Source organism: Schistocerca piceifrons, chromosome 7, assembly GCF_021461385.2.
Source record: "Schistocerca piceifrons isolate TAMUIC-IGC-003096 chromosome 7, iqSchPice1.1, whole genome shotgun sequence".
NCBI classification, from domain to species: Eukaryota; Metazoa; Arthropoda; class Insecta; order Orthoptera; family Acrididae; genus Schistocerca; species Schistocerca piceifrons.
In genome coordinates, this window is record NC_060144.1 from 413,847,199 (window position 1) to 413,874,816 (window position 27,618).

Sequence of the window (27,618 nt, forward strand, 5' to 3'; positions counted from 1 at the left end):
GCGAGGACTACTCAAGAGGACGTAGTTATCAGGAGAAAGAAAACTGGCATTCTACGGATTGGAGTGTGGAATGTCAGATCGCTTAATCAGGCAGGTAGGTTAGAAAATTTAAAAAGGGAAATGGATAGGTTAAAGTTAGATATAGTGGGAATTAGTGAAGTTCAGTGGCAGGAGGAACAAGACTTTTGGTCAGGTGAATACAAAATCAAATAGGGGTAATGCAGGAGTAGGTTTAATAATGAATAAAAAAATACGAGTGCAGGTAAGCTACTACAAACAACATAGTGAATGCATTATTGTGGCCAAGATAGAGACGAAGCCCACACCTACTACAGTAGTACAACTTTATATGCTAACTAACTCAGAAGATGACGAAGAAATTGATGAAATGTATGATGAGATAAAAGAAATTATTCAGGTAGTGAAGGGAGATGAAAATTTAAGTCATGGGTGACTGGAATTCGATAGAAGGAGAAGGGAGAGAAGGAAATGTAGTAGGTGAATATGGATTGGGGGTAAGAAATGAAAGAGGAAACCACCTGGTAGAATTTTGTACAGAGCATAACTTAATGATAGCTAACACTTGGTTCAAGAATCATAAAAGAAGGTTGTATACATGGAAGAGTCCTGGAGATACTAGAAGGTATCAGATAGATTATATAATGGTAAGACAGAGATTTAGGAACCAGGTTTTAAATTGTAAGACATTTCCAGGGGCAGATGTGGACTCTGACCACAATCTGTTGGTTATGAACTGTAGATTAAAACTGAAGAAACTGCAAAAAGGTGGGAATTTAAGTAGATGGGACCTGGATAAACTGACTAAACCAGAGGTTGTAGAGTGTTCAGGGAGAGCATAAGGGAACAATTGGCAGGAATGGGGGAAAGAAATACAGTAGAAGAAGAATGGGTAGCTCTAAGGCAGGGCTTAACAACTGGCCGGTTTTGAGCGCGAGTACTCGCGTCTGCTCAGGCACGTGCTCGCGAGCAGGTGCAAGGTCGCGGAGCAGGGAGGGAGGGGAAATGCGCGCGCACGTTTGAATAGGGCCGTAGCGTGCCTATTGAATTCGCGCCGACTGTGTAGCGTTTGAAGTACTACTATCAGCTCTAACAGTCACTTCGCTGGTTAAGAATCATGTTAAGTCGCCGTTGTGTAACCCCAACCATGCTTTCGCAGTTCAACCCCCATTGGGAGGAGTTGTATCTGTTTACAGAAAAAGATGGTGTTGCAAAATGTTTAGTATGTCACAAAACGCTGAATTCTTTTAGGAAATTTAATTTGCAGCGACATTATATGTCGTACCACGCGAAAGACTTCGGAAGTGGAAAATGTGATGGACCAGATCGTGCACAGGAAGTTATTAAACTTAAAAGAAAGCTATCCGAAGAAGATCCGACAAAGAAAAATCAACTGAGGCAACTCTCAGAGTGAGTTACAAAATTGCTTTGCTTTTAGCAAAATCCCTGCGCCCCTTCACTATGGCGATTTAATAAAAGTATGCTTGGTAGTTGCAGCGGAACATTTGAGTCTATCTCAAGTTGAACAGTTTCGGATTGTGCCATTATCTGACATGACCATTATGCGTCGCATACAGGACATGGCAGACGACGTCCAGAGCCAGCTTGCAAATATCTGTAAAGATTTTATGGCGTATTGTCTAGCTCTGGACGAAAGTGTTGATATCACTGGAACAGTGCAGCTTGCCATATTTATTAGAGGTGTTAATAGAGATCTTCAGGTGTGGGAGGAGCTCTACGATGTAGTAGCCATGAAGAACACTACAACCGGAGGTGATATTTTTAGTAGTGTTGAAGAAAGTGTTGAAAATATAGGATTGTCGTGGAATTCTTTAGTTTCAGTGTCTACAGACGGTGCACCAGCGATGACAGGAAAAAAGTCAAGTTTCGTTGCGCTGTTGAAGGAGAAAATGCAAAAACTGACCGTGCCGAATGAAATAATGGGCGTTCACTTTGTGATCCACCAGGAAAACTTAAGTGCAAATAGTATCACTCTAAAGAATGTGATGAGTGTTGTTGTTCGTACAACCAATTATATTAGGAAGCATGGGCTACAACACAGGCAATTTAAAAGCTTTCTTGAGCATGAAAGCCAGTATGATAGCCTGCCTTATTACAGCGAGGTCCGCTGGCTTAGTCGTGGCGAATTATTAAATCGATTTTTTTGCCTGTTAGATGGGATAAATATGTTCATGGAAATAAATAACGTGTGTTCCTGAATTGAAAGAGCCTTCATGGAAATGTGATCTCGCGTTCTTAGCAGATTTAACTAGCCATTTGAATGCTTTGAACATTTCACTACAAGGTAAAGATCTGCTAATTACTCATTTCATAGATCGAACACGAGCTTTTAAAATGAAAGTGACGCTTTGGGTGAGTCAACTGGAAACAGGAAACCTAGCTCATTTTCCTAAATTATCATCCGTGCAAGATGTTCACAAAGATTGTGAACGTTATTCACATAGTTTAGTTGCCCTTAATGAAGAATTTGATCAACGCTTTCAAGATCTGACAGCACTAGACTGATTTTGATCTGTTTTCCTCTCCATATTCAGCGAATATTGAAGAGATTCGTCCTGAGCTGCAACTAGAAATTATTGACCTTCAGTGTGACAGAGAATACAAAGACAAATTTCAGAACAAGAAAAACATTTTGGAATTCTACAGACACTTCCCTCAGGATAGATTTCCTCGTTTGCACAAATTGGCGGCTAAAATAATATCAATGTTCGGTTCCACGTATGTTTGTGAACAACTGTTCTCTGCAATGAAATGTAACAAGACGCGCCTGAGAAACGCATTGTCTGATCGAAATTTAAACTGCACGCTGCGCCTACAATGCACAAGAACAATTACTCCGAACATAGACGCAATTGTAAAGAGCAAAAAGTACAAGATAACCGAGAATCTCACATTTCAGTGACATCTTTTATTTTGTAACAGTGCACAAATTAATACGAATGTAGAGGCATACACTAAGCTAATAAAATTAGGTGGCACGTGTACATTCTCCTTTATTTGTTTCACTTGTCGCAGTAATAGTTCGTGAGTGATATCCCTGCAGGTGGTCGCAGATTTACATTGACTGGCGGCAGCTGTTGTGTGCCCCACGTGACTCTCCCCACTCTCCTCTCTGGTCCGGTAGTGCGGGTAGCGTGCTCGCGTTGCTCCGTGCTCGCGCCTTGCTGCTCACAACTTGCTCCACGAGTACGTATGTTGTGAAGCCCTGTTCTAAGGGGTGAAGGCAGCAGAGGATCAAGTAGGTAAAAAGACGAGGGCTAGTAGAAATCCTTGGGTAACAGAAGAAATATTGAATTTAATTGATGAAAGGAGAAAATATAAAAATGCAGTAAATGAAGCAGGCGGAAAGGAATACAAACGTCTCAAAAATGAGATCGAAAGGGAGTGTAAAATGGCTAAGCAGGGATGGCTAGAGGACAAATGTAAGGATGTAGATGCTTATATCACTGGGGGTAAGATAGATATTGCCTGTGCAGGAAAATTAAAGAGACCTTTGGAGGGAAGAGAATCACGTGTATGAATATCAACAGTTCAGATGGAAAAACAGTTCTAAACAAAGAAGGGAAAGCATAAAGGTGGAAGGAGTATGTAGAGGGTCTATACAGGGGCGATGTTCTTGAGGACAATATTATGGAAATGGAAGAGGATGTAGATGAAGATGAAATGGGAGATATGATACTGCGTGAAGAGTGTGACAGAGCACTGAAAGACCTGAGTCGAAATAAGGCCCCGGGAGTAGACAACATTCCATTAGAACTACTGACAGCCTTGAGAGAGCCAGTCCTGACAAAACTCTACCATCTGGTGAGCAAGATGTACGAGACAGGCGAAATACCCTCAGACTTCAAGAAGAATATAATAATTCCAATCCCAAAGAAAGCAGGTGTTGACAGATGTGAAAATTACCGAACTATCAGTTTAATAAGTCACAGCTGCAAAATACTAATGCGAATTCTTTACAGATGAATGGAAAAACTGGTAGAAGCCGACCTCAGGGAAGATCAGTTTGGATTCCGTAGAAATATTGGAACACGCGAAGCAATACTAACCCTACGACTTATCTTAGAAGAAAGATTAAGGAAAGGCAAACCTACGTTTCTAGCATTTGTAGACTTAAAGAAAGCTTTTGACAATGTTGACTGGAATACTCTCTTTCAAATTCTGAAGGTGGCAGGGGTAAAATACAGGAGCCAAAAGGCTATTTACAATTTGCACAGAAAGCAGATGGCAGTTATAAGAGTCGAGGGGCATGAAAGGGAAGCAGGGGTTGGGAAGGGAGTGAGACAGAGTTGTAGCCTATCCCCGATGTTATTCAATCTGTATTTTGAGCAAACAGTGAAGGAAACAAAAGAAAAATTCGGAGTAGTTGTTAAAATCCATGGAGAAGAAATAAAAACTTTGAGGTTTGTCGATGACATTGTAATTCTGTCAGAGACAGCAAAGGACTTGGAAGAGCAGTTGAATGGAATGGACAGTGTCTTGAAAGGAGGGTATAAGATGAATATCAACAAAAGCAAAACGAGGATAATGGTATGTAGTCGAATTAAAGTGGGTGATGCTGAGGGAATTAGATTAGGAAATGAGACACTTAAAGTAGTAAAGGAGTTTTGCTATTTGGGGAGCAAAATAACTGATGATGGTCGAAGTAGATAGGATGTAAAGTGTAGACTGGCAATGGCAAGAAAAGCATTTCTGAGGAAGAGAAATTTGTTAACATCGAGTATAGATTTAAGTGTCAGGAAGTCATTTCTGAAAGTATTCGTATGGAGTGTAGCCATGTATGGAAGTTTGGAAAGGAAGAGAATAGAAGCTTTCCAAATGTGGTGCTACAGAAGAATGCTGAAGATTAGATGGATAGATCACATAACTAATGAGGAGGTATTGAATAGAATTGGGGAGAAGAGGAGGTTGTGGCACAACTTGACAAGAAGAAGGGACCGGTTGGCATGACATGTTCTGAGGCATTAGGGGATCACAAATTTAGCATTGGAGGGCAGCATGGAGGGTAAAAATTGTAGAGGGAGACCAAGCAGAAGGATGTAGGTTGCAGTAGGTACTGGGAGATGAAGCAGCTTGCACAGGTTAGAGTAGCATGGAGAGCTGCATCAAACCAGCCTCTGGACTGATGACCACAACAACAACGACAACAACAACAACAACAACAACAGCAGCAATTGATTCCAAAATTCCTTGGTCTTGGGCTGAATTCGGGGTGTTACATAGAGTGGGAGAAAGAGTGCTTGTACATGTATACCATTGGACTTTAGAGAAACATTTGAAGGATGACTGGGAGCATTGTCAGTTATAAGGATAGCTATCAGTGGAAGCTTTTTCCTTGTAACTCTTTTCTCACTGCTAGTACAAACATTTCATGGAACCACCAAGAGAATATTTGTCTGTCCATCCACACTTTCTACTGAGTGCAATGTTGCACTGGTAGAGTATTTATGTCAGTGTGTTGAAAACAACGTGGACTTTGGAATGTTCCAATCACCATAAGCGGTAGTTTATTAATCCCATTGGCATTACTACAAGTCATTAATGTTACGCACTGTTTCTGTTGTTTGTAACCACGAGCTTCCTCCTCGTTCTTGGCAGTTAATATTTTTGAAGGAAGCATCTTGTAAAAGAGTCGTGTTTCATCAGCAGTATACGAGGCATCAGCAGTTAAATCTTCATCCTCTATTATCCCCCGTATCTTGCTTACAAACTCATCAGCATCCTTATCATTAGCTGAGCAACTTTCTCCGGTGACAGTCAGCTGCCGAATGCCATGTCGTTTTTTCCAGTTTTATAACCAGCATTCGCTCGCTACAGACAAGTTATTACCGCCAAGTTGTTTATTAAATGCAGCTGCTTTTTCCTTTATAATCGGGCCACTGACTGGAATTCCTTTACTGCGTTGTTGTGTGAACCATCAATAAACAGCTACGTCCAGTTCTTCAATCTCACTCAACCTTCTGCTTTCCCAACTCACTATCCATTTGTGTTGAGTACTGTTGAATAACATCTTCTTTCTTTTTCATGTCATAAATAGTTGCTTGTCCAACATTGAACTCGACGGCAATGGCATTCTGCGAAGAACCTTGATTTAACTTATTTAAAATCTCAAGTTTGTGCTTGAGGTCTAGTGTAATGTGTTTCCTTTTAGAAGACATGATTGTGAACAGTAAGGAAGGCTACAATTTAAAATACAGTATATAAAGCATTGTTGTGCATGATACTTCATTGTGCACGTGATTTTGGATGTGCGCCAGACTACTGGGAGCCCGGACTACTTGGGGCCGGATTAGCAAGAGTCTAGTGTATCTCTATATTTTTAAACAAATGAAAAGAATATGTAGCCTAAGTGTCTCAGAAAGTCTATGAGCATCAGATTTCCTTTAATCACATCCAGTTCACTGCAAATGATCAAACCCAACAGAAGTTTAAAGTGAACAGTATAAACTACAGTAGCAGGTACAGAAGAAATCACAAACACAAAGCACTCCCAGCTCACATCATAGTTATTGCAATGGCTGCAGAGGGAGCACAGCTCATATACCAGATTTGGGTATATTGGCTGAACATTTAATAGTGATTCTTAGCTTCAGATATCTTCATTCTCCTCCATTGGTAAATTGAGGGTACAAGAATAGTAACAGGCCAACTAAACTTTAGTATCAACTCCTAAAACATCAATGAAAGGTAAATCACCTAGAAAAAATGTTTGTTGCTTAAAATTCTAACACAAATGACAAAATAACACTATGAACATTATAAAAAAGGCAAGGAAAGAAGGTATCCAGTTGACAAGCAATTCTAAAGTTATTAGAGGGCTACATTCTGGCCAAAACACAACATTGCACTGTGTGAGAATTCACATGAAACCAGGAACTGTCAAATGTCACTTGTCTGCAATATCCCACATGCAGATAAGAGGCAGAGATCTATTACAGGCCACAAATTCATAACGGCTGCTTCAGTGGAGGTTGGTGGAGAAGGGGATACCACTTGCAGCATATGGCATGGGTTCTGTATAAGGGAGAGGGAAAGGAGAGGCAGGCAGTATGAGGTGCAGAAGGCAGGGGGTGACGGGAGAAGACACGGTACTGCAGTAGGTGTGAGGGTTGGAGGAAAGGGGGCAAGGCACGACCGTGCACTGGAGATGCATGTATGCTTGCCAAAATGACCCAGAAGAAAGCTAAATACTATTCAAAAGTCAAGATTGTACGAAATATTTTTTTTATTCAAGACAACCAGTTTCAACAGTCTTAACTGTCGTCTTCAGGTTTTAAACATTTTTTTGTAGTAAAACATGTTCATTTTTTGCTAATGACATGCACAAGATGTCAAGTGAATAAAACTCGGCACATTATAAATGTTTGTCATCACTAAAATATTTAAAAACACTCAACATCTTATCCAAAAGACCGTGTCCATGTACATATTGCTACAGAGTCTTGTTTTGGAGAAGTTGCTTTGTGTTTTTAAATATTTTAATGATGAGAAACATATATAATGTGCTGAGTTTTATCCATATGATATCTTGTGAAAGAGGTCAGTGTAAAATGTTTGAGACGTGAAGATGACAGCTAGGACTGTTGAATCCAGTTGTCTTTAATGAAATATAAATATATATATATATATATATATATATATATATATATATATATATATATATATATATATATATATATATGGTTATAATAGAGGGAAACATTCCACATATGTGTGGATGGATATGTGTGTGTGTGTGTGTGTGTGTGTGTGTGTGTGTGTGTGTGTGTGTGTGTGTGTGTGTATACCCGTCCTTTTTTCCCCCTAAGGTAAGTCTTTCCACTCCTGGGATTGGAATGACTCCTTACCCTCTCCCTTAAAACCCACATCCTTTCGTCTTTCCCTCTCCTTCCCCTCTCCTTCCCTCTTTCCTGATGAGGCAACAGTTTGTTGCGAAAGCTTGAATTTTGTGTGTATGTTTGTGTTTGTTTGTGTGTCTGTCGACCTGCCAGCACTTTCATTTGGTAAGTCACATCATCTTTGTTTTAAGATATATATATATCACTCACTTTAATTACCATAATTTTATCTGAAAACTAAGTCACTATATAATTTTATACACATTGTTCATTTGCAAATTAAAGTCTTTGGTGTCTTGATGTGACTTCGTTGTGATTTCTATACAGACGGCAGATTCCTAAAATGGGGGTCAAAGTTTTGGAACCTAGAGTTTGCTGAAATTCAACATAGAGATGCATGAATGCAAAATAGAAATCTTAGCACCTTATTTATCTACTGCTGTTTCAAATGGATGTTACTGTGCTGCATTAGTCCAGTTTTCAAATATGCCTGTAAAAGCTGGTGTCAGTTCTTGGTCTTCTGTCATACTAATATTTAGATCTTTTAATTCATGGGCAAAATTGGTACATTGCGTACATTGGTGTTTGACCTTCTGTTAAATGGCATTGTTTTACTCTGTTTCGTGTGAACTGATGCCATGCAGTTGGTACGCAAGACCATACGCTTTCTTCAAGATTGAATTTTCTCATTATAAGAATATTTAGGGAAATGAGGTATATATATATATATTTAGGGAGGTATATATATATATATATTTAGGGAAATCTGTTTTAATTGTTAAAAACCATTCAAAAGCCAAGATCACATTATATATATATATATATATATATATATATATATATATATATATATGAATATAATAGAGGGAAACATTCCACGTGGGAAAAATATATCTAAAAAGAAAGATGATGAAACTTACCAAACAAAAGCGCTGGCAGGTCGATAGACACACAAACAAACACAAACATACACACAAAATTCTAGCTTTCGCAACCAATGGTTGCCTCATCAGGAAAGAGGGAAGGAGAAGGAAAGACAAAAGGATATGGGTTTTGGGAGAGGGTAAGGAGTCATTCCAATCCCGGGAGCGGAAAGACTTACCTTAAGGGGAAAAAAGGACAGGTATACACTCGCACACACACACATATCCATCCACACATACACAGACACAAGCAGACATTTGTAAAGGCAAAGAGTCTTTTGTCTTTCCTTCTCCTTCCCTCTTTCCTGACGAGGCAACCATTGGTTGCGAAAGCTAGAATTTTGTGTGTATGTTTGTGTTTGTTTGTGTGTCTATCGACCTGCCAGCGCTTTTGTTTGGTAAGTTTCATCATCTTTCTTTTTAGATATATATGCCTGTAAAAGCTGGTGTCAGTTCTTGGTCTTCTGTCATACTAATATTTAGATCTTTTAATTCAAGGGCAAAATTGGTACATTGTGTAACCTCTTCTGCCAAATTTATATAAAATTTGTTCTGATTATCATTGGTGTTTGACCTTCTGTTAAATGGCATTGTTTTACTCTGTTTCGTGTGAACTGATGCCATGCAGTTGGTACGCAACACCATACGCTTTCTTCAAGATTGAATTTTCTCATTATAAGTGTGTGTATATATATAATGTGATCTTGGCTTTTGAATGGTTTTTAACAATTAAAACAGATTTCCCTAAATATTCTTATAATGAGAAAATTCAATCTTGAAGAAAGCGTATGGTGTTGCGTACCAACTGCATGGCATCAGTTCACACGAAACAGAGTAAAACAATGCCATTTAACAGAAGGTCAAACACCAATGATAATCAGAACAAATTTTATATAAATTTGGCAGAAGAGGTTACACAATGTACCAATTTTGCCCATGAATTAAAAGATCTAAATATTAGTATGACAGAAGACCAAGAACTGACACCAGCTTTTACAGGCATATTTGAAAACTGGACTAATGCAGCACAGTAACATCCATTTGAAACAGCAGTAGATAAATAAGGTGCTAAGATTTCTATTTTGCATTCATGCATCTCTATGTTGAATTTCAGCAAACTCTAGGTTCCAAAACTTTGACCCCCATTTTAGGAACCTGCCGTCTGTATAGAAATCACAACGAAGCCACATCAAGACACCAAAGACTTTAATTTGCTAATGAACAATGTGTATAAAATTATATAGTGACTTAGTTTTCAGATAAAATTATGGTAATTAAAGTGAGTGAGCAAGAACAGTGTGTGTATTGGTTTCACCAGTCACTGGGCAGGAAAATTTAAAAAGAAATGCAGTAGGGAAACAATTAGTTCAACATGCATAAAAATTAAAAATGTTTTCAGTATTTTTAACTCTTTTGAAGAGCATAGTGAGGGAAAGCACATAAACAGATGTTTCCAAACAGTAGACAAACTCAGCTAGACAGCAGAGCAGTGTAGCATTAGATACATATAATTAATTGAAAATTCCAGGTGAAATGGTCCACGTAAAGTCTTGAAAATGAAAGCAAAAAGAATAGATTCAGCAAAAGAGGTGCAGAGTTGACAATAAGATGCAACTCTTCACTAATTAAAATGGTGAAAAGAAGACTTCACGTATTCTTCCAGTACTCAGGAACACATAAAAAACTACACTAACAACTTAATCTTTCCTCAAAAATCGTTAATGCTTACAGCCATATAAAACCCATATGAGTCTGTTAAACAAACGTACTAACCTATATAAATATACTAATCTATAGGAATTCATAACTAAAGAAACACACAACTGAAAATTCGTGTAATAAATAAAAGGTCTTTCAAAAGAAAATGGGATTTCTTCCTACAGAGATCATGAATACTACACTCCTGGAAATTGAAATAAGAACACCGTGAATTCATTGTCCCAGGAAGGGGAAACTTTATTGACACATTCCTGGGGTCAGATACATCACATGATCACACTGACAGAACCACAGGCACATAGACACAGGCAACAGAGCATGCACAATGTCGGCACTAGTACAGTGTATATCCACCTTTCGCAGCAATGCAGGCTGCTATTCTCCCATGGAGACGATCGTAGAGATGCTGGATGTAGTCCTGTGGAACGACTTGCCATGCCATTTCCACCTGGCGCCTCAGTTGACCAGCGTTCGTGCTGGACGTGCAGACCGCGTGAGACGACGCTTCATCCAGTCCCAAACATGCTCAATGGGGGACAGATCCGGAGATCTTGCTGGCCAGGGTAGTTGACTTACACCTTCTAGAGCACGTTGGGTGGCACGGGATACATGCGGACGTGCATTGTCCTGTTGGAACAGCAAGTTCCCTTGCCGGTCTAGGAATGGTAGAACGATGGGTTCGATGACGGTTTGGATGTACCGTGCACTATTCAGTGTCCCCTTGACGATCACCAGTGGTGTACGGCCAGTGTAGGAGATCGCTCCCCACGCCATGATGCCGGATGTTGGCCCTGTGTGCCTCGGTCGTATGCAGTCCTGATTGTGGCGCTCACCTGCACGGCGCCAAACACGCATACGACCATCATTGGCACCAAGGCAGAAGCGACTCTCATCGCTGAAGACGACACGTCTCCATTCGTCCCTCCATTCACGCCTGTCGCGACACCACTGGAGGCGGGCTGCACGATGTTGGGGCGTGAGCGGAAGACGGCCTAACGGTGTGCGGGACCGTAGCCCAGCTTCATGGAGACGGTTGCGAATGGTCCTCGCCGATACCCCAGGAGCAACAGTGTCCCTAATTTGCTGGGAAGTGGCGGTGCGGTCCCCTACGGCACTGCGTAGGATCCTACGGTCTTGGCGTGCATCCGTGCGTCGCTGCGGTCCGGTCCCAGGTCGACGGGCACGTGCACCTTCCGCCGACCACTGGCGAAAACATCGATGTACTGTGGAGACCTCACGCCCCACGTGTTGAGCAATTCGGCGGTACGTCTACCCGGCCTCCCGCATGCCCACTATACGCCCTCGCTCAAAGTCCGTCAACTGCACATACGGTTCGCGTCCACGCTGTCGCGGCATGCTACCAGTGTTAAAGACTGCGATGGAGCTCCGTATGCCACGGCAAACTGGCTGACACTGACGGCGGCGGTGCACAAATGCTGCGCAGCTAGCGCCATTCGACGGCCAACACCGCGGTTCCTGGTGTGTCCGCTGTGCCGTGCGTGTGATCATTGCTTGTACAGCCCTCTCGAAGTGTCCGGAGCAAGTATGGTGGGTCTGACACACCGGTGTCAATGTGTTCTTTTTTCCATTTCCAGGAGTGTATAATCCCTGAAAAACTAAACACAGTGTAGGAACTAGTAAGTACATATACACATTGAAAACTTTCTCACAGTGTTAAAGTAAATTAACTAAGAAACAACCACAAGGTGGAGTATTTCTATTAAAATCATATGTATTCAGAACTCGTCATCAATCCTACCACAAGATCATTAGAAACAAACTTCAACATGTGAAATGTAAGTTGATAAGTTGAGTTTCCTTAAGCTGCAGGCTCTCTGTGGACATTAAGGTGTGAGTAGCTGTTAGAGCCATCACTCATTCTAAACATCAGGATTAGAAAAATTACTCAGAGGCCTAAAAAAGTGTTACTTACATTGGAGCTTGCTACGCAGGAACTGATAATGCTCGTGTCAAGAGCATATTATGATTATTCAACATTAGTGTCGTCATCTTCTTACTAATCATTTTAACAGAAAACTGTCTTCACATTCACTTAATACTCAACTAACTTTCACTGCCTCCTGGGGTTAAAGCCGAAAGCAACCCAAAATAAAAAGCCATCTAATTTACCACAAGACAGTGTATTTATTCTAACACAGGATGTGTACTTCATCTTCTCTGTGTTCGTTAATTGTATTATTATCCTCAATATACTTAACATATGCCATCTCTTTAAATTGCTACTCTTCTCAGTATAGTGGAATTCTGTATTATCTTGTTAACACATTGTTGTTTCATGCACTGGGGCATGTTATCTCCACGTTCATTGAGTAAACATCAACACTTATTCAACAAAAGGCATTACATTAAAGGTGGGGAAAGTTTACTACTTTTATCCCACTGTCTGATAGGTCACACAGTGTCCTAATGGTTTCAGCGACACAGATGGTAATAGTGTATAATTAGTGTATGTGCACCAGAGACCCAATGTCACCTAATCCCACTATTAATCTGGTAGACACAACTGAGATTAAGGAACTTAATAGCTTGTTGCTATCCTCTCATGGCCTAGATGCTAGTGTTGTGTCTGTATCTGGCCTTACAACAAGAACACACTCCCCCTGAGTTTCAAAGTTTCTTGCCATTTCCTATGCACATAGATGATTTCAGACCTGGCCTGGATGCGGTTTTGTGGGAGGAGAGAGGGGCACAAACCCTGCAGACTTTTAAGTCTGTTAAAGGGGCAGAAACCAACTTTCATTGGGGCCAATGGAAAGTGTGCTGTATAGGAAACAAGAAAAAGATGGAAAGGAGCATGACAGGAAATGGAAGAAAATACTACGACCAGCTTGGACACTCTCTGGCCACTAATCCACATGTTGCAGAGTGTAAGATCCTGTAGATTATTGAAAACTCTACCCAATATTTAGGAGGATGTCTGGCTGTTGAGATTTAGATTTCCCTTAATTGCTCCAGGCAAATGGGTTTCCTTCCCCCATCCATGACACATTCCGAGCTTGTGCTCCATATCTAATGACCTCGATGTTGGTGGGGTATTAAACCCAACCTTCCTTCCTTTTTTCTACCCAGTAATCATTTTAAAAGACATCAACCAAAAAGGACATTCAGCAACATAGCTAGCAAACTCATAATGAGCTGCTCCCTTCTTCCTGTTCATATATCTAATAATACTTATCCATCTGAGCTGCTCTCTTCATTGTGTTCACATCTGTAACAATACTTATCCAAATTGTTTGTGATACCATGTGGCTAACTTCTCAAAATTACACTTTATCTATTATCCACAACAAAGAAATAATACACACATCCAAAAAAGTTTTGCATCACTTCATTTCCGAGAGTTCGGGAACCTGTACAGAAAATTGGAATAGAGATCAACATAAACATGATTTCTGCCCTTTTTTTTCATGAAGACGATACATTGCATATTGTACAACCCTACAGCGAGCGAGACCTTCAGGGATGGTAGTCCAGATTGAGGTACACACGGGTACCTCTTAATACCCAGTAGCACGTCCTCTTGTATTGATGTATGCCTGTATTCGTCGTGGCAAACTATCCACAAGTTCATCAAGGCACTGTTGGTCCAGATTGTCACACTCCTTAATGGCTATTGGGCGTAGATCCCTCAGAGTGGTTGGTGAGCCACGTCATCCATAAATTGCCCTTTTCAATCTATCCTTGGCATGTTCGATAGGGTTCATGTCTGGAGAACATGCTGGCCACTTTAGTCTAGTGAAGTGCTCGATGGTGGTGTGAATTGTCTTCCTTGAAGACAAACGCCTCGCCAATATGCTGCCGATATGGTTGTACTATCAGTCGGAGAATGTCGTTCACGAATCGTACAGACATTATGGCGTCTTCCATGACCACCAGCGGCATATGTCGGCCCCACATAATTCCACCCCAAGACAGCAGACAACCTCCACCTTGATGCACTCGCTGGACAGTGTGTGTAAGGCGTTCACCCTAACCTGGTTGCCTCCAAACACGTCTCCGACGATTGTCTGGTTGAAGGCATATGCGACACTCATCGATGAAGAGAATGGGATGCCAATTCTGAGCAGTCCATTCGGCATGTTTTTGGGCCCATCTGTACCGCGCTGCATGGTGTCGTGGTTGCAAAGATGGATCTCACCATGGATGTCGGGAGTGAAGTTGCGCATCATCCAGCCTTTTGCGTGCTGTTTGAGTCATAACATGACGTCCTGTGGCTGCACGAAAAGCATTATTCAAGATGGTGGCATTGCTGTCAGGGTTCCTCCGAGCCATAATCTGTAGGTAGCCTGGTGATCCACTGCAGTAGTAGCCATTAGGCGACCTGAGCGAGGCGTGTCATCGACAGTTCCTGTCTCTCTCTGTATGTCCTCCATGTCCGAACAACATTACTTTGATTCACTCCGAGACACGTGGAAACTTCCCTTGTTGAGAGCCTTTCCTGGCACAAAGTAACAATGCAGATGCAACCGAACATGTTTTTTTGCTCGCGTATCATGTCATTTCTGGAAACCCAGAACCTACTCTGTAGGAATCAACATGGATTCCGGAAACAGCGATCATGTGAGACCCAACTCGCTTTATTTGTTCATGAGACCCAGTAAATATTAGATACAGACTCCCAGGTAGATGCCGTTTTCCTTGACTTCCGGAAGGTGTTCGATACAGTTCCACACTGTTGCCTGATAAACAAAGTAAGAGCCTATGGAATATCAGACCAGCTGTGTGGCTGGATTGAAGAGTTTTTAGCAAGCAGATCACAGCATGTTGTTCTCAATGGAGAGATCTCTACAGACGTTAAAGTAACCTCTGGCGTGCCACAGGGGAGTGTTATGGGACCATTGCTTTTCACAATATATATAAATGACCTAGTAGATAGTGTCGGAAGTTCCATGTGGCTTTTCGTGGATGATGCTGTAATATACAGAGAAGTTGCAGCATTAGAAAATTGCAGCGAAATGCAGGAAGATCTGCAGCACATAGGCACTTGGTGCAGGGAGTGGCAACTGAACCTTAACATAGACAAATGTAATGTATTGCGAATACATAGAAAGGATCCTTTATTGTATAATTATATGATAGTGAAACGAACACTGGTAGCAGTTACTTCTGGAAAATATCTGGGAGTATGCATACGGAACGATTTGAAGTGGAATGATCATATAAAATTAATTGTTGGTAAGGTGGGTGCCAGGTTGAGATTCATTGGGAGGGTCCTTAGAAAATGCAGTCTGTCGACAAAGGAGGTGGCTTACAAAACACTTGTTCGACCTTTACTGGAGTATTGCTCATCAGTGTGGGATCTGTACCAGGTCGGGTTGACAGAGGAGATAGAGAAGATCCAAAGAAGAGCAGCGTGTTTCGTCACAGGGTTATTTGGTAAGCGTGATAGCATTACGGAGATGTTTAGCAAACTCAAGTGGCAGACTCTGCAAGATAGGTGCTCTGCATTGCAGTGTAGTTTGCTGTCCAGGTTTCGAGAGGGTGTGTTTCTGGATGAGATATCGAATATATCGCTTCCCCGTACTTATACCTCTTGAGGAGATCACGAATGTAAATTAGAGAGATTCGAGCGAACACAGTGGCTTTCTGGCAGTCGTTCTTCCCGCGATCCATACACGACTGGAACAGGAAAGGGAGGTAATGACAGTGGCACGTAAAGTGCCCTCCGCCACACATTGTTGGGTGGCTTGCGGAGTATAAATGTAGATGTAGATGTAGATTGACTGTCTAGGCGTGGTTGACTACAGTCAACATGAGCCTTGTCCCTCCTTCCTGGTGGAATGACTGGAATGGATTGGCTGTCGGACCCCCTCCGTCAAATAGGTGCTGGTCATGCATGGCTGTTTACATTTTAGGGCAGGTTTAGTGACATCACTGAACAGTCAAAGGGACTGTGTCTGTGATACAATATCCACAGTCAACATCTATCTTCAGTTCTGGGAACCGAGCTGATGCAAAACTTTTTTGATGTGTACATTCTGCTAATTTGCGACAATACTAATGCTACAGATGTCACAGGTGGATAATCATACTTCATTAAGTTTTGGTGAAGTATGGTTTTGCAATCGGACCTAATGCCATAATTGTTAGTTAGGTCGCTTTTTAGTGCAATGGCAGTCACTGAACCAATGTGGCTAGTGCTGGAAAGGTCTCCAAAATACAAAGTAAATGTTCTATCTGAACCATGAACCTTATAATGCTTGTGTTATTCAAATAACTTTTTGAAGCATACACCCAAGTAACTTTACTCAACTAGTGACAGCTAATTCCCTAACCTCATGCATTTATATTTCTGTCCACACTGATTCATCTATCAAAATTAGAGTTAATGCAATGACAGAAATTCTTAAGCAAAAGTAAAGAGACACAAAGTGGTCACAACCTGTACAGTTTCTTACGCTCAGTGCAATAAAAAAAGGCACCTCTCCCCTCCTATCACCTTCCTTCCCCTGCCCCCTCTCCCCCACCCCTCCCTCATCCCCCGCCCCTCCCTCATACCCCGCCCCTCCCTCGTCACCCGCCCCTCCCTCATCCCCCGCCCCTCCCTCGTCACCCGCCCCTCCCTCGTCACCCGCCCCTCCCTCGTCACCCGCCCCTCCCTCATCCCCCGCCCCTCCCTCATCCCCCGCCCCTCCCTCATCCCCCTCCCCTCCCTCATCCCCCTCCCCTCCCTCATCCCCCTACCCTCCCTCATCCCCCTCCCCTCCCGCATCCCCCTCATCTCCCTCATCCCCCTCCTCTCCCTCATCTCCCCTCTCCCTCATCTCCCCTCCCCTTTACCTCCCCTCTTCTCTATTCTCCCCTCCTCACCACTCTCCCCTCCTATCTACTCTCCCCTCCTCACCACTATACTCCACTTCCCTCCCTTCCTCTCCCCTCCCTTCCTCTCCCCTCCCTTCCTCTCCCCTCCCTTCCTCTCCACTCCTCTCCTCACTCACCCCCTCTAGTCACTCTCCCCCCTCTCCTCACTCTCTCCCCCCTCTCCTCACTCTCTCCCCCCCTCTCCTCACTCTCTCCCCCCCTCTCCTCACTCTCCCCCCCTCTCCTCACTCTCTCCCCCCCTCTCCTCACTCTCTCCCCCCCTCTCCTCACTCTCTCCCCCCTCTCCTCACTCTCTCCCCCCTCTCCTCACTCTCTCCCCCCCTCTCCTCACTCTCTCCCCCCCTCTCCTCACTCTCTCTCCCCCCCTCTCCTCACTCTCTCTCCCCCCCTCTCCTCACTCTCTCTCCCCCCTCTCCTCACTCTCTCTCCCCCCTCTCCTCACTCTCTCTCCCCCCTCTCCTCACTCTCTCTCCCCCCTCTCCTCACTCTCTCTCCCCCCTCTCCTCACTCTCTCTCCCCCCTCTCCTCACTCTCTCTCCCCCCCTCTCCTCACTCTCTCTCCCCCCCCCTCTCCTCACTCTCTCTCCCCCCCATCTCCTCACTCTCTCTCCCCCCTCTCCTCACTCTCTCTCCCCCCTCTCCTCACTCTCTCTCCCCCCTCTCCTCTCTCTCTCTCCCCCTCTCCTCTCTCTCTCCCCCCTCTCCTCTCTCTCTCCCCCCCTCTCCTCACTCTCTCCCCCCCTCTCCTCACTCTCTCCCCCCCTCTCCTCACTCTCTCCCCCCCTCTCCTCACTCTCTCCCCCCCTCTCCTCACTCTCTCCCCCCCTCTCCTCACTCTCCCCCCCTCTCCTCCCTCTCCCCCACTCTCTCCCCTCTCCTCACTCTCTCCCCTCTCGTCACTCTCTCCCCTCTCCTCACTCTCTCCCCTCTCGTCACTCTCTCCCCTCTCCTCACTCTCTCCCCTCTCCTCACTCTCTCCCCTCTCCTCACTCTCTCCCCTCTCCTCACTCTCTCCCCTCTCCTCACTCTCTCCCCTCTCCTCACTCTCTCCCCTCTCCTCACTCTCTCCCCTCTCCTCACTCTCTCCCCTCTCCTCACTCTCTCCCCTCTCCTCACTCTCTCCCCTCTCCTCACTCTCTCCCCTCTCCTCACTCTCTCCACTCTCCTCACTCTCTCCACTCTCCCCACTCTCTCCACTCTCCCCACTCTCTCCCCTCTCTCCACACTCTCCCCTCTCTCCACACTCTCCCCTCTCTCCACACTCTCCCCTCTCTCCTCGCTCTCCCCTCTCTCCTCGCTCTCCCCTCTCTCCTCGCTCTCCCCTCTCCCCCCTCTCCCCCCTCTCTCCCCTCTCTCCCCTCTCTCCCCTCTCTCCCCTCTCTCCCCTCTCTCCCCTCTCTCCCCTCTCTCCCCTCTCTCCACTCTCTCCACTCTCTCCCCTCTCTCCCCTCTCTCCCCTCTCCTCACTCTCTCCCCTCTCCTCGCTCTCTCCCCTCTCCTCGCTCTCTCCCCTCTCCTCGCTCTCTCCCCTCTCCTCACTCTCTCCCCTCTCCTCACTCTCTCCCCTCTCCTCACTCTCCCCCTCTCCTCACTCTCTCCCCTCTCCTCACTCTCTCCCCTCTCCTCACTCTCTCCCCTCTCCTCACTCTCTCCCCTCTCCTCACTCTCTCCCCTCTCCTCACTCTCCCCCCCTCCTCCCTCCCACCTCTCCCCCCACCTCTCCCCACTCCTCCCTCCCACCTCTCCCCCCCACCTCTCCCCACTCCTCCCTCCCACCTCTCCCCCCTCTTCCCTCCTACCTCTCCCCACTCCTCTCCCACTCCCCCTCTCCCCACTCCTCCCCCCTCTCCCCACTCCTCCCCCCTCTCCCCACTCCTCCCCCCTCTCCCCACTCCTCCCCCCTCTCCCCACTCCTCCCCCCTCTCCCCACTCTTCCCCCCTCTCCCCATTCTTCCCCCCTCTCCTCACTCCTCTCCCCATTCTTCCCCCCTCTCCTCACTCCTCTCCCCATTCTTCCCCCCTCTCCTCACTCCTCTCCCCATTCTTCCCCCCTCTCCTCTCCCCACCCTCTCCACTCCCCTTCTCTCCCCTCTATCCTCCCTTCCACCCCCTCTCCCTCTATCCTCCCCTCCCCCCACCCCACTCACTGCTCTTCTCTCTCCTCTTTGCAGTTCCACTCTTCCACTATCCTTTTTCCCCCTCTTAGTACTCCATCACACCATAGTGCACCACACGCATTACCTCCATGCCAGAGCAAGTTCATTTATGCCACATTCCAGTCCTTGTGTGAGACTTCTTTCTCTCAGCTGTCAGCTACCCTCCCCCTTTCTCACCAGCATTACGTCCCCTCAATTACTCCACTCCAGTCGAGACTTTTTCCGCTAGTTATTATACAAATTCCATAATACCTGAAATGTCCAGCAGTCAACATTCAAAATGCACCTTGCTAAAGCCTCGCAACTGTCTTGCTAAGCGAACACTGATAAGCGAGTGAATGATCAGTGTAAATATCTCTTCTACCAAACATTGTGTTTACTGGACATGAGGGACAAATAGCAAAAATACATTATTGCGCAGTAATTATCTCATTTTGCTTATGATTTGCTGTTTGCAACTACTGCAGATAAACGTCAACAAGTAGACGAATTGAGAGAGCAAGTTTGCAAGTGGGCTTGAAAAACCATTGCATTATCTTTAAAATAACATAGAACTAAGACACTGAAAAGAAAATAGTACAAATAACAGTGAAATCATATAACCATTTAATATATTTTCGTTTTTAGGGCAGTTGAAAATGTCTGGGTAGACAGCAAAACAACGAAATGGAATATGAGCTGCATAAGGCTCTTAAATAATGCTTCTGATGGGCTTGTAAAGGGAAGTGGATAATTAACATGTATTATCAGTTGTAGCTTTTGGCAATGTGATATAGATTTTTCATGTGTAAACCATTAAAAGAGTTTTTCAGTACCAGTGGGGATCATATAAAATGGGGGAGGCGTCAGGCTGTAGTGGAATATGCAGTTACAGCCATGTAGTAGTTGTGGTCTTCAGTCTGAAGACTAGTTTGATACAGCTCTCCATCTAGTATATATTTTACAAGCCTCTTCATCTCTACATAGCTACTGCAGCCTACATCCATTTGATCTTGCTTAGTGTGTTAAACCTTTGGTTTCCTCCAAAATTATAACCCATCACGCTTCCTTTGATTTCAAATGGATGATCCCTTGATGTCCCAGCATATGCCTATAACCTTTAGTTACATTGTACCATAAATTTCTTTTTTCACAAATGCAGTTCAGTACCATTTCATTAGTCATTCAATCTACCCATTTAGTTTTCAACATTCTTCTGTAGCACCACATTTCAAGAGCTTCTGTTCTCTTCTTGTCTAAAGTGCTTGTTGTCCACTCCAATACAAAGCTACACTCCATACAGATTCCTCCAAAAAAGACTTCCTGACATTTACATTTATATTGAATTTTCCAAATTTCTCTTTTTCAGAAACACTTTTCTTGCCATTACCAGTGTGCATTTTTAACCTGTCTACTTTGGGCATCATCAGTTATTTTTTTGCCCAGATAGGAAGACTCCTCTACTACTCTTAGGGTCTGATTTCCCAATCTGATTGTGTTGGCCTGACGTGATTTAATTCATCTGTATTCCATTATCTTGATTTTAGTTTTGTTGATATTCATCTTATAACCTGTTTTCAAGACGCTGTCCCTCCTGTTCAACTACTATTCCAAGACCTTTGCTATCCCCGACAGTATTATATCATCAGCAAACAGCAATATTTTTTTCATTTCCTCTCCCTGAACCTAAATTCCCTTTCCAAATTTCTTCTTGGTTTCCTTAACTGCTTGCTCAGTTTACAGACTGAATGACATCAAATGTGAGGTACACCCCTGCCTTGCTCCCCTCTCACCTATCGCTTCCCTTTTATGCCCATTGACCCTTATAACTGCAATATGGTTTCCATAGAAATTGAGATAACTTTTCACTCTTTGCATTTCACTCTGGCTACTTTTAGAATTTCAAAGGGTGTATTCCAATCATCATTGTCGAAAGCTTTCTCAAAATTTATAAATACTATCAATGTAGGTTTGCCTTTCTTTCACTGATATTTTTGATAAGCCATGGGATCACTATGGCCTCAAGTGTTTCTACATTTCTTCAGAACTGAAGTTGATGTTCTTTGACTTCTGCTTGTACCAATTTTTCCATTCTTCTGTAAATAATCTATGTCCATATTTTGCAAGTGATGTGTATTAAACTTTTAGTTTGACAATATAAACACTTGTCAGTACCTGCCCTTTTTTGGAAAAGGAATCATTACATTCTCCATGATATCTAAGGATATTCTGCATGTCTGATTTATCTTGCATACAAGATGAAATAGTTTTGTCATGGGTGGCTTTTTCAAGGATCTCAATAATGCTGAGTGAATGTCACCCACTCTAGGAGACTTATTAGGGCTGTAATGAAAATAAACTGGAGGTGGGTAGGATATGTAGCCAGATGAACTCTAAGAGGTAAAAAAATATTGAAATAATCACCAAGATGGACACATCTCATTACAGTTATGTGGGAGTAGATGCATGTAGTTAAAGATAGCAATGCTTGAAAAAGTGTAGTGGTGGTTTTATCCAGCAGCATAAAATAGCTTGTAGCGGTGGTATTGTCACCACTTGCTGTACCACAAGAACCCCTATATATGCAATACTGGCCATGTCATTGGCGAGTTGCTATCCACATTGAAAACTGCCAAATACAGCAGTTCCTACTGGAGAATCGATGTGTTGAATAAGATAAGCCCAATTTTAATTGTCTGAGTGACTGTTGTGAATAAAAGATGACTGTGAAGCCTTTCTGTCATCTCAATAGCAAATTCCATTCTTCAGGTAATCCTTAAGGTAAAAATCAGATTTAATCTGAAATCACCATGAAATAATCCATCTTTGAACTGTTTGTAAATGTTTGTATTCAGGCTAAGATTGCTTTCAGTGTAGCATTGAAGTGTATTCACCCCGGAAGCTAAGAAGATAATGGAAAAGGGCGATAAAATGCAAAACAGCAGTAATGGGATGTAACAGGCAGTTCAGAATTTAGGATGCAAGATTTATTTGCACTTTTTAAAAATTCTGCTTCACTGATTGTAATTGCTATGATATTGGACATTTCAGTTACTTAAAGTTATAATAAACTTTCTCAGTGAAAAATATTGCAATATGCTTAATAACCTTAAGCTACCTTTAGTATTATAGGTATGGTGATCAATGCCTTACTCTTTTGTCCTCTCTCTCTCTCTCTCTCTCTCTCTCTCTCTCTCTCTCTCTCTGTCTGTTGACCATTTGTATCCTGAACTTCATCTTGAATTTTCTTTGCAGCCTTTCAATTTTTTGTGTGTACAGTTTGCTTTTTATTTTCAACAGCTGGAGGGGGATCTGGATCGTAAGGCAATATTGATGAAGCTACTCCACTTGCCCTTTTGTGTAACAGTTTTGTAATATTTCTAATTTCTTTTACTCATTTTTGGTGTTCAGGTTATTTAAATGTCAGGTAATGTACTCATCTTCAAATATAGTTCATTTATATATATTCTGTTTGGTGTTACAGGCTGTGCTGAGAAACCTGGTTTCGGAGGTGGTATGACAGATGATGGATGACGACACAAGATCACAAGAACTGTTGGACAGTGTTGACATCTCACAGTTACGACCTGATGGGAAACTTAATACATCAGTTGCACCACCTTCCCTCAAGGTTGATGAAGATGGATGTGCAGTTATTGCACCACCTGTTACGCAGTATGTCAACATACACAGGTTGGCTGAACCTTCTCTTGGTGCTGTTGGGGGTAAGGGGGGAACAGGCGGTGGTGTCCCTTCGGACTGCGGGCCTACTGGCCTTGACCTGGTTCCTCATCATGTTGTGCATAATGGACTTGTGGTTGACATGATGGTACCGGGAAGTGCTGGTGAATTTGTGGCACATGGTGCAGCTGGCTACCTTCCTCCTGTGGGTGACCATTATGATGAAGATGTCTTACTGACGGAAGATGATCGTCGCCTTGCAGCAGCCCTCGTTGCTGTACAGATTGCTCAGCAGCAGAAGCATCATGGAAATGTGGGCAGCAGTCATCATGGTTTGCCTCACCCCCAGGAATTAGGCCTAGTTACTGTTAATGGTGCCCTGCCGTGCCTTACTAAGGTTCCTGATCATCATAATGGAAGCAGCGTACCTATGTCACCAGACCGTGCTGCTGTAGTTCAGGGGTACATACAGACAGCAGGTGTAGTTGTTGATGATGACCAGGAGCACCAACTATTGACTGAACAGGTATGTTCTTTAAAAATAGTTAGATTTCTATTATGAGATCAGTGTGGTAATCAGGCTCCCTCGCATTGGTTGGAAGTAAGAAATTGTATGCAAATTCTGTTTACTTTATTTAAACATTCTGTTGTAAAACATCTATTTGTTAACAAAACATACGAATGTGGTGTAGACCCTCATGACTGTTGTATGGGAATGGAACCAAGGAACAAAACAGAAACTGTATCTTTTTTTGTTCTGCTGTACTGTACTGTAAAATAATGGCTTGAACTCTGTACATTTCAGCACAAAGAGTGTAAGATCGCAAGACTTAAAGAGAGGAAGCCACAGCACGGTAGTATTGTCACTCTGGTATTGCTATTTTTGCACTTAGTACAGCATTCATCTAGCATCTAGTGGTGTCTACACTGTATCGTTTTGTGTTATGCTGTGATACATTCCAGACGCTGCTAGCCTTATCAATAAATTAATGAAAAAAATCAACCCCATGCTCCGTGAACTTTTCATACACTTAAACTCTTTGATTATGGCTCGATTGTTAAGTAGATAATGCCATACAATATACATTTGTTCACAATCAGAAACTGTACAATATACAAATCTGTAAAATTATTCTGTTTTTCTTGATTTGGGAAAAATATTTCAATTAAATCATTTACTGATACTCATTTTAGTAGGAAGTAGGATAGATATAGAAATAGTCTGAATAGAAGGCTAAGCACTGATGTCATTAATTTGAAGATATACACTTTCACAGTTTTATGTAAGCACTCAATTACATATAATTTCTTTTTCTTGATTGGTGTTGTGGTCTTCAGCAATCTTTTGTAGCACCAAATTTGTAAAGCTTCTATTCTTGTCTTTCTGATTATTGCCCAAATTTCACTTTTGCATAACACTTAAAATTGTATTTGTTGTTAACAAATTTCCTTTTTTCAGAAGCACTTGTCTTGCTATTGCCTGTGTGCAGTTGATATCCCCTCTACTTCAACCATCATCACATATTTTTCTACCCAAATAGCAATACTCAGCTAATACTTTTAATGTCTTGTTACTTATTGTAATTCCTTTCACTTCACTTGATTTTATTCAAGTACATATTGTACTTTTATTGATATTCATCTTATAACCTGTTTTTAAGACACCATCTTTTCTGTTCAGTTGCTCGTCCACGTCCTTTTGCCATCTCTGACAGAATTACAATGCCATCGGCAAACCTCAGAGTTTTTGCTGATTTTTCCTGAACTTTAATTCCCTTTCCAAATTTGTATCTCATTTCTTCTTTGTCTACTTAAATATTCTCTTCAAGTTCATTTCGTTTGTATAGCACTTCTATTCCTTCCATCATTCAGCCTTCCCTTCTGTGCCTTGTACTAGCTTGCCACCTAAGCACTTAATATTCATACAGTGATTCCTTTGTTCTTAATTTTTTTTCCAGGTGGCATCTATCTTTCTGACAGGTTTGCATGCTTCTGCAGCATTGGATTTCCCATTTAGTAATTTCTGATTTTGCCATTTTGCACTTCCTATAATTTTTTAGACATTTTTTTTCCCTCTTCACTTTCTGGGTTTTTATATTTTCTCCTTTCACCTATTAAAATCAGTATGTCATGTGTTACCTAAAATTTCTATTGTGCCTTGTCTCTCTGCCTAATTGTTCCACTGCTGATTTCACTATACCATTTCTTAAAGCTACCCATTCATCTTCTGTAATATTTATCTCGCCTGCGTCAGTCAGTACGTCCAATTCTTATTACAATATTAAAATGATGAACAGCTGACACTAGTCCAAAATTAATGGTTGCAATGTGGTGCATCGTCCCATTAGTGTTACAGGACAGTGTATTGCCCATAGTCTCAGCACCAAAGCCAGCAAAGGTGGCTACAATATTATAAAATCTCGTGATATGGGCACATGTCTGACATTCGTGATTGTCTCTTCCAAATGCCCATGCAACACATAAACAAAATGGTGCTTGCTAGTATTCTGCATGAATTATGAATCAAAAAAGTGTAAATGCAACAGGGAATAACAATATTAATGTGCTATTAGTAAACTGCAGGAGCGTCTATAGAAAGGTCCCAGAACTCATTAATAAATGGTCACAATGCCCATATAGTACTAGGGACAGAAAGGGCTGAAACCAGATGTAAACAGTAATGAAATCCTAAACTCAGATTGGAATGTATACCGCAGAGACAGGCTGGACAGTGAAGGGGGAGGCATGTTTATAGCGATAAGAAGTGTAATAGTATCGAAGAAAATTGACGGAGATCCGAAATGTGAAATAATTTGGGTGAAGGTCACGGTTAAAGCAGGTTCAGACATGGTAATTGGATGTCTCTATAGGCCCCCTGGCTCAGCAGCTGTTGTGGCTGAGCACCTGAAGGATAATTTGGAAAATATTTCGAGTAGATTTCCCCACCATGCTATATTTCTGGGTGGAGATTTTAATTTGCCAGATATAGACTGGGAGACTCAAACGTTCATAACGGGTGGCAGGGACAAAGAATCCAGTGAAATTTTTTAAAGTGCTTTATCTGAAAATTACCTTGAGCAGTTAAACAGAGAACCGACTCATGGCGATAACATATTAGACCTTCTGGTGACAAACAGACCCGAACTATTTGAAACGGTTGACGCAGATCAGGGAATCAGTGATCATAAAGCGGTTACTCCATTGATGATTTCAGCCGAAAATAGAAATATTAAAAAAGGTAGGAAGATTTTTCTGTTTAGCAAAAGTGACAAAAAGTAGATTACAGAGTACCTGACGGCTCAACACAAAAGTTTTGTCTCAAGTACAGATAGTGTTGAGGATCAGTGGACAAAGTTCAGAACCATCGTACAATATGCGTTAGATGAGTATGTGCCAAGCAAGATCGTAAGAGATGATAGAGCCACCGTGGTACAACAACAGAGCTAGAAAACTGCTGCGGAAGCAAAGGGAACTTCACAGCAAACATAAGCATAGCCAAAGCCTTGCTGACAAACAAAAATTACGCGAAGCGAAATGTAGTGTGAGGAGGGCTATGCGAGAGGCATTCAGTGAATTCGAAAGTAAAGTTCTATGTACTGACTTGGCAGAAATCCTAAGAAATTTTGGTCTTATGTCAAAGCGGTAGATGGATCAAAACAAAATGTCCAGACACTCTGTGACCAAAATGGTACTGAAACAGAGGACGACAGACTAAAGGCCGAAATACTAAATGTCTTTTCCCAAAGCTGTTTCACAGAGGAAGACTGCACTGTAGTTCCATCTCTAGATTGTCGCACAGATGACAAAATGGCAGATATCAAAATAGATGACAGAGGGATAGAGAAACAATTAAAATCGCTCAAAAGAAGAAAGGCCGCTGGACCTGGTGGGATACCAGTTCGATTTTACACAGAGTACGCGAAGGAACTTGCCCCCCTTCTTGCAGCGGTGTACCATAGGTCCCTAGAAGAGCGTAGCATTCCAAAGGATTGGAAAAAGGCACAGGTCATCCCCGTTTTCAAGAAGGGACGTCGAACAGATGTGCAGAACTGTAGACCTATATCTCTAACGTCGATCAGTTGTAGAATTTTGGAACACGTATTATGTTAGAGTATAATGACTTTTCTGGAGACTAGAAATCTACTCTGTAGGAATCAGCATGGGTTTCGAAAAAGACGGTCGTGTGAAACCCAGCTCGCACTATTCGTCCATGAGACTCAGAGGGCCATGGACACAGGTGTTTCTTGACTTCCGCAAGGTGTTCGATACAGTTCCCCACAGTCATTTAATGAACAAAGTAAGAGCATATGGACTATCAGACCAATTGTGTGATTGGATTGAAGGGTTCCTAGATAACAGAACGCAGCATGTCATTCTCAATGGAGAGAAGTCTTCCGAAGTAAGAGTGATTTCAGGTGTGCCGCAGGGGAGTGTTGTAGG

The 27,618-nt window shown here is 42.7% G+C and overlaps 1 protein-coding gene across 1 annotated transcript in view; it reads left to right on the forward strand.

Moving 5' to 3' along the window:
* LOC124805233 (zinc finger protein 665-like) overlaps positions 1–27,618 on the forward strand; it is a 139,808-nt gene that overhangs the window by 23,713 nt on the left and 88,477 nt on the right. The window contains exon 2 of the mRNA XM_047265735.1: positions 22,982–23,704. Coding sequence (XP_047121691.1) covers positions 23,021–23,704 — 684 coding nt within the window. The 5' untranslated portion in view covers positions 22,982–23,020. The remainder of the gene's footprint in view (positions 1–22,981; positions 23,705–27,618) is intronic.